The sequence below is a fragment of the Puma concolor genome, chromosome A3 (genome assembly GCF_028749965.1).
Source record: "Puma concolor isolate L17-30 chromosome A3, mPumCon1.1.hap2, whole genome shotgun sequence".
Classification (NCBI taxonomy): Eukaryota; Metazoa; Chordata; class Mammalia; order Carnivora; family Felidae; genus Puma; species Puma concolor.
In genome coordinates, this window is record NC_141669.1 from 29914773 (window position 1) to 29927663 (window position 12891).

General features: G+C 42.7%; 1 protein-coding gene across 5 annotated transcripts in view; it reads left to right on the top strand.

Moving 5' to 3' along the window:
* The window catches only part of CRIM1 (cysteine rich transmembrane BMP regulator 1), a 192885-nt gene that overhangs the window by 40906 nt on the left and 139088 nt on the right, over positions 1 to 12891 (top strand). For all 5 annotated transcript variants that reach the window (XM_086700360.1, XM_086700356.1, XM_086700358.1 and 2 more), the window contains one exon: positions 886 to 1059. In XM_086700360.1, coding sequence (XP_086556486.1) covers positions 886 to 1059 — 174 coding nt within the window. The remainder of the gene's footprint in view (positions 1 to 885; positions 1060 to 12891) is intronic.

Sequence of the window (12891 nt, forward strand, 5' to 3'; positions counted from 1 at the left end):
CACTCCAGATATGGTTATCAGAAACATGTTTACTCTTTAACAGTTAGTACCCGGTCAAGGCATGATAAAGCATCTATTAAAGATAATGTTGGGGGGGGGGGGACTGATAAAATGTTCCAGAGATTCATAGAGTCTGGTTTCCTAGAAGAGGTGTTTGAACTATGAAGAGTAGCATTAAAGATTGAGTCAGCCTGTGATTCTGTCATGCTTGTTTTATTTGTCTGAGCTGAATCCCATGAAAGTAGGTCCGAGATCTCCTTTGTTTCTTATACTTGACTCCATTCCATGACCAGGATACTGATTTGATCTTAGCCTAGCCTTTCACTAAACTGTGGCCCTGGTTTTGGTTTTGGGCATTGGTGGACATGAGCATCCGAACTGAAATGCGTTGGAGAAATATCCACCGTGGTATCCGTTCTCGATTCTTTTGGTGGTCTTCGTTTTTATGTTTATTAGTTGTCTTGATGTGTTAAGTTGCAGAGCTGTTTTAAACTAGCTATAGGCTAGTCTCTACCAGGTAGAGTAAAAAAAAAAAAATGTGTGTAGATTTATTCATTTTGTAGGTTGACAAATGTGACTCCTGTGATTTTGTTGAAAGTAGGAAAATCCAGGAATCTTTGTTTAAAATAACACATAAGAGAAGTGGCAGTTTTTGATCCCAAAACACTGGCTATTTAATGTCTACACATGTGGCTGTATTTCCTTTTTCTCGCTTACTAGGATATTGGGTTTCATTCGTTTGTCAAATTGCAGCCAAATCGCTTTTCATAAATTGAGGTGTCAATATCAGGTGTTAATCTTGACATCTTTGCACATTTTTGCTCTCAAACAGGCCTTTGAATGAAGCTGCAAGCAAATATTATGTGGCTGTTCGTTGTTTTACAGATGAGAACTGGGACGATGACCAACTGCTTGGTTTTGAACCCTGCAACGAAAACCTCGTGTCTGGCTGCAATATAATCAATGGGAAATGCGAATGTGACACCATTCGAACCTGCAACAATCCCTTTGAGTTTCCGAGGAAGGATATGTGCCTTTCAGCTTTGAAGAGGATTGAAGGTAAGTACTGATTTTTTACAACTGTGAGGCCTAGCACCGTGTGACTCCGAGTGGTGGTGGTGTTTGAGCTTGAAGAGGCAGAGACACACTTGCAGAGGTTGGTAGCTTTTAGAACCGCAAACAGAATGCAGAAAGTTGACTGGGTGCTGATGTGATGATGTGTGTGTTGTGTGCACACGTGCATTTGTGTTCCTGGATGCCGTGGAACGGGGTCATGCTGTCGTCGCATGAGCAGGGCGGTCCGTGCCAGCTTGCCTGGGTCACCTCTGCATAATGGATGATTTCACGAGTGGTGTGCTTGAGATCGGCATCTGTCGTCACCAGGTCCATTCTGCTTGATTTACCATAGCGTGGTGTTCCATGAGGAGGGTGCTAATTAGAAACGCAGCTCATCTGGCAAGAATGTGTATCTCTTTAGCAGAGACGGGAGGATTGCACGGTGATGGTTGAATACTTACGTTGAACATCGGTGTGGATGGGTCATTGGGTGCTTCACCTGTGAAATGAAGTCAGAAATTACACTAAAATAACAAGAAAATTAGGGGTGCCTGGATGGCTCAGTTGGTTGAGCGTCAGACTGCGGCTCAGGTCGTGATCTCAAGGCTCCTGAGTTGGAGCCCCGTGTCCGGCTCTGTGCTGACAGCTCAGAGCCTGCAACCTGCATCGGAATCTGTGTCTCCTCCTCTCTTTCTGCCCCTCCTCCACTTGTGCGCGTGCTCTCTCTCTCTCTCGCTTGCTCTCTCTCTCTTTCTCTCTCAAAAATAAATAAACATTAAAAAAATTAAAAAACAAACAAGAAAACTATACTAATACAGTCCATAACTTTTGCACATTGCTGCATAAAACCTAGACGAAGGGTTGGAGAGTTGGAAGTATGATTCCTAACTACAGTAGTCATGGGTGGCATGCCCAGAGAGTTTGGTGCCATGGCTTGCAACCAGGATTAACAAAGGGTAAAGCCTGGGCTTGGGTCTCAGCCCTGCCCCAGACCAGCATGGAACTTTCTTCTAGCTCCAGGTTCCTCTAGAGGGGGGAAAAAAGAGCTGAATGAGAAAAAGAAAGAAAAGAGCTGAATGAACATGATGTCATTCTAAGATGGAGAGATTGGTAATGTGGTTTGGAATACCAAGGATTTGTGAGGTCTCATGAGGGCAGTAGAGCAGGACTGACGTTTTTGAATTGTATTAAGTTTCCAACTCCTATTAAACGATAATAGAGGATAAGAAATTTACAATAGCCTCTAAAATAGCAGAAGTACAAATTTCTCTTTGTAATTACCAATACTGCTGAATCATTAGAAGAGATTATAGTAGGAAACAATAGAAATAAAATTTTAGAACTGCAGAGAGTCTTAGGTAGATACCATTTAGTCTGGCCCTTAAATTTGAGAATTGGAGAACTGAGCTCCACGCAGTTGGTCAGTAAGAAGCCTAGGAGTAACCATGTCACGTGTTCTCATCTACGTCATCACGTTAGACAGCATGTTCCCTAACTCGTTTTCATTGTCTTGTGGCTCTACCCTCACCCCTGTCCCTACCTCACTGCCTTCCAGGAAAAAAAGTATTTCGCCTATCTTAGTGTACGTAAACTTTCAGGGAGATAGATGTAGTTAGTGGTCAAATATCTAGTTAGACATACTTAAAATCACATTATATTAAGTAATACAGCAATTTAGATTATTTTTGCCACTCTTCATTTCACAAAGCTGGGTTTTTTGTTTTTTGTTTGTTTTGTTTTTTTTCCTCAAATGTTTTAAATGCATCACTGTCGCTGTCATTGTCCTCTTTCGGGCTACTTTCCAAGTCCTATAACACCCTATTCTTCAGCACACTCTCTTCCCTACTGTCTAAATTGTTTGAGATGTAGCAGATTTTGAATTTAAGTTAGCACAAGAAGTTTTGTCCAAAACTCTGTGTCTTTTGACATAACACTGGGACAGTTGCATTTTTAATTAGGTGTATATTTATGATCTTTACGGTGTGGAGATTCATGGCATTGATTTTTAAAGTGATTCTAAATAGGCTGTTTATAAGATCTAGCACTTTGCAATTTTGAGAGCATTCCCTCAGGAATAATTACTGTAGCTGATTAAATTTCTTTACCTTTTGTTGTTGTTGTCGTTAACAGATTCTGTCAGATGGCCTCTATGTAATCCAAAAGTAGAATTGGTTGAGGTCATTTAAGGTTAATGTATCTTCTACTTTTGTGTTTTTCAAAATAAAGCACCTGCAATATTCAAGATCTTATAAGAAGTCAGTATTAGGGGATTTCCCTTTTCTGAGAAACAAGTTTGAAGGAAAAAGCTCAACCTATATTCAAGTTTATATTGCATATGAAAGAATTAGTGATGGAATACTGCTGTATCCAGTTAAGTCGTTAATAGCAATGGAGACTTGGAATACTTCTAGCAGTTTAGGGCCAGAGAAGTGTGGCCCGGAGTTGCAGGGAAGGGTGTAGAGGAGGTAGAGGCGGAACGATTTAGAACATGCATGGTGATGGATTCTAGGAAGGAGAACAATGTGGACAAAAGAATGCAACCTAGAAATGAGGCCGCATGCCTCATGTAAGGCATGTGGGACGCTGGTCTAAGAGAACGAGGTTTTATATTGACAGGTTATAGGAAATAAAGATGCGGAGGCGGCCTGGGACCGGCAGCTTCAAACAAGGAGCTTAAGCCTGGTAATAGGAACTATCAGAAACCACTGCAGTTTTATGAGCAGAGCCTGGCGAAGTCAGTGATGTGCAGACTGGGGTGGTGGGGTTAGCAGGGGAGATACTGCAGTCCGGGGGCTCGCCGGAGAACTGGTTCAGTTACTGAGATGCAGGGCCAAGAGAGACTGGACTGGGGGCTAGTGGGGAAACAGCAAGGAAGAGGTGGGTACGCACCGTTTTGCTGAAAGAACCTACGGTATCTGCTGACAGGGGAAGAATGAAAATGCACGAAGATGATTCTAGGCTTCCCAACCTGCAATGCCACAAGAATGATAGTACAGGTTATGGAGGTGGGGAGACTTCTGAGATGTTTGTGACGACGTGGAACTGGAGAATGGGGCGTTTGTTTTAGGGAGACGTAGAGTCCAGAGGGGCTTTAAATCTATGACAGATACGACAGCACGTTTAATGACAATGATCTAGTAAGAAGTGAGAAAGCAGTTAATGTAAGAAAACGTGTGATTTGCAGGAACAAAGTGAGGAGAGAGGAGCATGATTGTTTCGTTTTCTCAGAGACGGTACAGACAGCAAGGTCGTCCTCTGACTCTGAGGGGAAAAAGAGGTGTGAAATACTGAGGAGGGGGAGAGGGAGAATGTAAATTCATCTCAGAGAGGGGCAGGTGCATTAACCAGGGAAGCGGATCAGGGTCCCCACTAGTGCCCACAGCTTACTTGAGGCTAGCGGTTATAAATTTGCAGGGCAGCCCGCCAACAGTCGTGTGCCCCCTCCAGCCGCGGTGCAGGTGCAGTGGGGGTGGAGGGAGCTGGGTTTGACCAGGGGTGGGAGTTTCCCGGTACATTTGATAGGAAGAGAGGGGCCCAGAGCCGGAGGGTCACGCAGGAGAGTGTTGCTGTGATAGACGGGCCCCCTGTGTTGGGAAGGACAGAGCGGCAAATGGGGAAGACACAACTCTGTGCAGCAGGCGCGCAGTCTCATCGCGTGTGCTTCATGCCCACGAGGTTTCATTTTTTAAAGGGGAAAAGGAAGAGTTATCGAAAGTGGCAGCGAGAACACAGGGGACACCGGCCCCACCCTCAGGTTTGTGGAGTGTGGGAGATGAAGCCATCTCTACTTGAGAGGACGTCAAGGGACAGAGTAGCCAGGGAGTACCAGGTTTCAGTTAAGACACAAAGGTGAGGGGACAATGATGGCAGAGGGGACTCCGGTGATGACAGACCCATGAGTTCTAGAAGGCATGGTAGAAGGATTTGGGAGGGAGGGTTGTGCAGGGCATGGATGAATTTTGCAGAGCCCAGTGAAGATAAGAATCCAGTTACGATGGGTGACCTGGTAGTTTAGACTTGGTTCTTAGTGTTCTCTTGTGGGAAGATGAATAGTTAGTTCTGGTTAAAGCCTTCTTTTTAGGCCCGTTCTTCTGGGCACTTTGTAGAGCTTACATGTGCAGTGTTGGGGGTGGGGAAGAAAGAATAGTATTCTGGCCAGAACGTAATGAGAAAACACGGGTCTCCCATTTCCATGCTTTGGGAGTAAATTCTGAGCATGAGTTCCAAACATAATGACATCAACACTTTAAAAAATGCGTGGATGTCCTTGCAGGGCATTTCAATATCATATTTATAGGTTTATGAAGAATACTGGCAATTTCTGGGTATTAAAAAGTTACTATGTTTTGCTTAATTCATTTAAAGGGGAAAGAGGGGCGCCTGGGTGGCTCAGTTGGTTAAGCATCCGGCTTCAGCTCAGGTCATGCTCTTACAGTTAGTGAGTTCGAGCCCCACATGGGGCTGTCAGCACAGAGCCACTCCAGATCCTCTGTCCCCCCCTCTGCCCGTCCCCATCTCATGCTCGCTCACGCTCTCTCTCTCTCTGTCTCTCTCTCTCTCAGAAATTAGTAAACAATATAAAACTTTTTTTAATTTAAAAAAAATTTGAAGGGAAGGAGTTGGTCCTGGATTTTACCAAATGTTTCCTTTCCTAAAATATATGAACAAGTCACCATAAAATCAGTTTGTCACGAATTTAGAGGCAACAGGATACAACTATCCATGGCTCCGTGCAGAATGGTTTGCCAGAATCCTGTGTATTTCTTCAAGGAGAAGGAAGTCTAATAAATGGAATGACCTGCAGGTCATATCACCTTGATAATAAAGCATCATAATTCTATGCTTCACTGTCTGTTCATCCTTGGTTTGGTCTGCGCTGTACTGAGCTTCACAAAAGTTCAATTGTTGTACCATCAGAGGAGGGGACAAAACTAGTGAGAGCAGTAGTCTCTGCAGTTGCTGCAAGGGTTTTCTGGAGGGGCCGCTCTGAGCTTAATAATTACAGTCAGAGTGGATACCAAAGATTTCCATGATACAGTGAAGAAGGTGGGCCTTTAAGTTTGTATCTGTCTCCACGTTGGGGTCAGTGGCTTTTATTTTCTAAAAAATTAATATAATTTAGGGTGGTCATGAAATCAAAAAGTAATCAGAAGTATGAAAACAAGTTCAGAGAAGGATGTAAACCACCCTGGAAAACATTCAAATATTCATTCATCCAGCAAATATTTGAGTGCCGACTATGTACTGGGCACAGTTCTAGTGGCCAGGGGTACAGCTGTCATGGAGCTTACGTTCAGAGGGGAGAGATGACGTGAACACGCAAAAATGAACGGAGAATGTCGTACAATGTGAGAGGAGCTATGAAAAGCAATAATTAGGATGATATGAGAATCACTAGGATTACTGAGAAAATTGCTTTCAGATATGGGGGTCAGGGAAGTTTCCCATGAAGGGAGAGCATTCGCAGTGAAATCTGAATATAAGAGAGCGTCAAATTTAGGATGATCTGACAGGAGAGCCTTCCGTTCAGAAGGAACTGCGAGTGTGAAAGTTCTGAGCCAGCTTGGCGTGTTGAAAGAATAACAAGAAACAGCAAGGTCAGTGAGACTGGAATGTTATGGGGGAGGGGCAGAGGCCACATCACACGATGTAAGTGATGGTCAGGTGAGTGGCTTTTGTGATGAGGACATAGGGAAGCTATGTTAGAGGGTCGTGAACTGGATGTAACTTAACTTGATTTGTGTGGCTTAAAAAATGAATCTGGTGGAGACGTGTAGGAGGTGGCAAGATACAAGAGTGGAAACAGTCTCACAGGTAGGGGGCGTTCTTTTAGTAATTCAGGGAAGAAGTAATGGTGGCTCAGACTTCAGGGCTGGAGATAAAGGGATGGGTGGATTTGAGATATAATTTCGAACTAGATTTGTTGATGGGTTACGCCTAGGGCGTGAGGGAAAGAGGAATCAAGAAAGTACTCTTAGATTTGGGGTTTTAAGCAGGGTGTGGTGCTTTTTACTAGGAGCAGGAGATTTAAGGAAGACTCCAGAGTTTTGTTTTGGACAAAACCCAAAGCTCTACCCAAGTAGAGCTATTTGTCACTTAAGAAATTTTTTATGTAATTAACTCATTAAGTAGCTCCATGCTAAGTATACGGAGGACTGCAAAGATCTACATCCCTGAGAAGTCAGCCCTTTTCACACGGAGGTATAACCTTGTTGGGAGATTCTAGAGAAAACTAAAATCAACCCAGTCCACGCGGATTTATCATCAGCCAGAGACTAGTTGAAGTGATATCTGTGTGGGATGCATTAAGTGTGTTCTTAAATATACTTTTTGGGTATCGTTGTATCACACATCATGTGGATTACTGGAATAGTATAGATTATGTGAAATTTATTCCTATTTGGAGCCACATAATGAACATTTTACAAAAGGGAGAAGACACTTGGGTTTTAAGAAATTTCTCCTTTAGTTTAGCTAAAAGCACTTGGAGGCAATGTTAAACGGTTAATAATTTGGGTGTGTATTTACTATTTTCTTCTACAAGTTATTTTAGAGAAAAGAGAGTAAAAAATTGGCATGTGATACTTGACGTCGTTGTATTGAGTAAACAAATAAGAACTGTTCGATAGTCATAAAATGGATGAATCAAGGAGGGCTGTGTGGAGTAATTGGTGACTGATTCCAACTCGGAGAAATGTGTTGGGTGGCTCAGCAGAAGGGAAGGGAGAATAAAAGAGCAGCCTTGGAGATGGAAAGGGGAGGATGGGCAGAAGGGTCCAGATGGGAGGAATTAGAGTGGTCAAGGCAGTGGGCTTTAGTGGCTGGTTGACTTTGGAGCATGAGGAAATGGAAGACTGCCCGATGGGGAGGCCGGAGTGATTGCCAGGATAGATGTTTCAGGGGTGTCATGGCCAGAATATGATGCTTACAGGGCATGCGGGTCGGTCTGTTGAGTGGTGATATCCACTAGAATGGATTACAGGCAGAGCACCTGTAGGGGAGGTTGGATGCAGTGGATATTGAGTTTGTTTTATTGTGTTTGAGGTGTCTTTGGAGATCAAGGGGAAGATAGGACTTAGGAGCCTAGAACTCAGAAGCCTGGAGATAAGGATTGTGTCATCGTCCCCTGTAGAGTGCGGTGCTGTTAATGACTTGAGTATGGAAGTGATGTGAGGATCGGAGGTTGATGTGACAATAATGTGTGTGATGGAGGACGAAAGTGGCTGGCCATGTTCGCACACCAAGAGGGAGATGAAAGGGCCTCTGTAGCGATAGTGGTGCGGGAAGTGTAACACCAGCACAGGGAGAGGGAGCCCGTGGACCGTTGCTGGCAGCTAACCTCAAACACAACTGTTGGTGTCCATGATAGTGGGAGGTTAAAAGGGAATATATCATTTTAACTATTAACAATTGGTGGATTGACTGATTTGTACTCCCTTGTTCAAAAAAGGCTTTAAAAGTGTTTGGGAGTGCAGAAGCTGGTCAGATGCGTCCTTGAGATTAGAGCCATCAAGGGTAGGACCCTAGGATGAGTAGACAATTGGATGGGAAAATAAAGAAGCAGCACTGTGGATAGTCATGGGCTCTTTCAGTCTGGAAGAACACTCTCCTCATTGTCTACAACTACCTTCTGCATCTGCTGTTTTCATTTTAGAGCTGCTCTCTTTCTTCATTCATGTATTAACTCAAAGTATCTTCAGCACATGCTGTATCACTACACCTCAGATTCCCAGCTTGACTTTGTTTTGCATCTGATGGGCCATTTTCTAAATGACCCTGAAGGTGCAGATGCATAAATTAAATCACGTTTTAGATACCCTATAGGAGCTTGCTTTTGATTTTTTTTTTAATTTTTTTCTTTTAAAAATGTCTTCAATGATATTTTTAAGCATTTACCTGTTTTGTAAACTTACATTGCATGAAATACATATGCTTGGGCAGAAATTAAAGATAAGTAAGAAGATGAGAGGATTTGTATATATAGTTAGATACCTGTAGTTTTTTTTTCTTCTTATGTATTTATTTTTTAAGTTTATTTATTTTGAAAGAGAGAGTGCATGTGTGCACGAGTACATGTGCAAGCTGGAGAGAGGCAGAGAGAGAGAGGGAGAGAGAGAATCCCAAGCAGTCTCCACGCTGTCCACACAGAGCCCAACATAGGGCTTGATCTCACAGATAGTGAGATCATGACCTGAGCCACAATCAAGAGTCAGATGCTTAACCCCCTGTGAACCACCCAGGCGCCCCTGAAGCTAAACTAATTTTGACATAGAGACAAATGACTTCTGTTTTATGGACTTTTTCCTTTCAGGTTTTAAAAACCTAGATAACAGTTGCTTCAGCGCCTTAATTTTTATAAATTATTCTGTGCTCCAGATTTACTGTTTCAATCCTTCCTAAGGAAATGTTAATATTATGTGAGCTTATTATTCCATTTTTAGTGTTTTACATTGCACTTGTTTTTTTTTTCACACAAGTGTAAGTGCTACATTTACACTTATTTTAAGAAATAAGTGCTTATCTTTTTCTCAGTCTGTAGCCTCTAGTACAGCCGGTGCTATGTGAGGCCTCATCAGATAGTCTACCTTGTGATGCCATCTGTAATATTTGTTAATTAGTATTTAGAAGGAAATTGGATACTGTCTACTTTTATTCATAAAACTTTATTCTCAGACTTTTTGTGTCTAGAGTGGGGATGATGCTCCCCCCAAAACCCTCAAGGAAACGTGATCAAACGGAGATGGGCGCGTCGTTTAACACTTGTTCCATCTTTGAGGTAGTGCAACCAAATTCCCTCTTGACCCCCTGGCCGTCGGAGCCATGCTGGATGGAGACACATTAGCTGCAGCAGGGCATGTGCTGCCATCCCATAATAAAAATGTAAGGACGACAGAGGCACCCAGCTCTGCCCTGACCCATGTTCCCACAAGGCTGGAGGTCCACGGCAAGGCATGGGCGTCCCGTGCGCAGGAATCTCCTGAGCCTTAGACCTGAGAGAGCTTAATGGACACACTGTGATTTTGACTTGCAGGGGCTGGACTAGGGCTGGGAAGAACTTCCCAGTGAGCCCCCAGGAGGAGCCGTGCTGCCACCCTCTGAGTAGCAGAGTCCCAGAGGGTTTGTGTGAATCTGCCTCCCTGTGAGGGAGGAATATCTGAGAGAACGTCATTGTGCTTACTGCCGATTTCTACTACTTTGATTGCTTTTAAACACAGAGCATGTGTTTAAATACAAAGCATATGTTATAAAGCCTGACTTCAAATACGGATACACAGTAATGGCTTTATTATATAATTACGAAAATTAAAACTTTTCTCCAAAGTAAATATTAAAAGAAATTAAAACCCAACTGAGGCATTTCCTAGTGTGCACATAGGATCACGTGACGAGGAACTAAACGAATCCCAAGACTTGGATGCTGAGGAAATTGCATTTTGTTTTTAAAAATTTTTTAACCTTATTTATTTTGAGAAAGAATGAGAGAGAAAGCACATGCGTGAGCTCCAGCAGGGGGGTTTTGGGGGGGGGGGGCAGAGAGAGAGGAAGAGAGAACCCCAAGCAGGCTCTGCACTGTCAGCACAGAGCCTGATGTGGGGCTCAGTCTTATGACCCATGAGATCATGACCTGAGCCAAAAACCATGAGCCAGGCACTTACCCGACTGAGCCACCTAGGCACGACTGGGGAAGTTGTTTTTAATAAAAATTATTGTTTCTCTAACTTTACCTGTATATTAGAAATATATTTTAGACCTTAGGTGTATGTATTTCTTTAAAAAATGATATCAGTCTGGGCATCTGGGTGGCTCAGTCAGTTAAGCGTCCGACTTTGGCTCAGGTCATGATCTCGCGGTTTGTGAGTTCAAGCCCCATGTTGGGCTGTGTGCTGGCAGCTGGAGCCTGGAGCCTGCTTCGGATTCTGTGCCTCCCTCTCTCTCTGCCCCTCCCCTGCTCACACTCTTATCTCTCTCTCTCTGAAAAATAAATAAAAATATAAATAAATTATATTAATCTGCATGGTATTAAGTGTCATTATCCCCAAATCTTTTCTACTATAGTATTGACTATAGTAAAAATGATCCGGTAAAATCATTAATTCACAGGCTCAGCAGTACTGAAAGTCAAATTTTATGTTCCCCCCAAATATAACTGCTGTACACTGTGAGATTGTGATCTAGCAGAGTTAAATTTATGAAGTCCTTATAATTTGTCAGTACTGTAAGTATTTGGTTGAAAGAAGGATAGACATGGGGTTAGTTATAGAACATTTTAGGGAAAAAACCTTTGGGAAGTACTTGGCCTTTCAAATCTGTTATATAATCCTCACTAATAGAATATATGAGCTTAACTACTTTAAAAAAAAAAAAAAAAGGATTCTCTCAGACTCTGGTTCGTCCTTCTGTGGAAGCCGAGCCCGCTGCATGGCAGGAACGGTGTCTCCCCTACTTCACAACTTCCACCAATTCATAATTTTCAAGTTAGTCACGCACTTCATTAAAGTTACTCATTGCAGATTGTTTTTCTTAGGGTAGTTCTATCTGAAACCAGTGTTACGCTTGTGAATGGATTGCTTTAGCTCCTATAAATAGTTTAAAAAATTATTTTCGAGGAATTCAGTTACCAGTGCTTATCACATATGGAAACACTAACCCTTCCCTTGTCCACGTAGAAAAAGCCATTTAACCTTCCCCTCCAGGTGGACGAGGGTCCTCATTACCACGATTTTGATTTTACCCTTAGCTGTCCAAGTGCCGTTAAAGATGCGTCTTTCATTTAGACAGTAAGGCTTTTATGCAGCTTTAAATCTGTATTGCTGTTCCCCTTTGTTTGTAAAAACAATCAAAAATTGATAATGTGATACATCTTTTCTTCTTTGGATCACGTATATAAAGTCACTTTGAAATCTAAATATATGTGTTTCATTTTGAATTCCATCAATGCCACAGGGAAAGAAAGCATAGACACCGTTATTTATTTTCATAAGTAGTAGACTATTTAGGTTGACAACTAAATCAGTATTTTAGAATTTTATGTTATAGGTACAAATTGTTGTTTTGATTTCTTGATAACTGGTACAAGGGGGAGAAAAAGGACTACCAAAAGGCGGAAACCAGTTTCAAATGTCTGCGAAATCAAAACAGGAAACTCAAGGAACTTGGCATGAGACCAGTTGGAGAGGAGCAGTTGTTTGAATAATTATACCTGCATTTTAACTGTTGGAAGTCATACAGTGACCTTCTGGTTGTTGTGATTTCTTGTGCCCAGCAAAAAAAAAAAAAAAAGTCCTGATTAAATATTTTATATCCTAGTGCTTAAGAGAGGAGTGTGCGTGTCTGTGTCTGTGTAGAGGAGCATTTTATTCAGCCCCAGTGGTGTTACAATAAATGGTATAGGGGCCCTTGGGTGGCTCAGTTGAGTAAGCATCTGACTTCGGCTCAGGTCATGATCTCGCTGTTTGTGAGTTCGAGCCCTGTGTCGGGCTTTGTGCTGACAGCTCAGAGCCTGGAGCCTGCTTCAGATTCTGTGTCTCCCTCTCTCTCTGCTCCTGCCCTGCTCATGCTCTGTCTCCCTCTCCTTCAAAAATAAACAAACATTAACAAAAAAATTTTTTTAAGTGGTATAAAAAACCAAATCTTCAATCTGACCCTTGGAATGATGCTTTCTGTGCAGTTACAAGTAAATAGGCAATAATGCTCTGTACCACTTACCATGTTTCCCCCACCCCTCCTTTGCTTTAACTCGTTCTGTGTGATTCCAAGCTGTGTACAGCCCAGACGTCCATCTGTCCTCTCCTTGCTCCTGCTCCTGGGTTAGCATGGGAGTACCGGGAGTTGTAG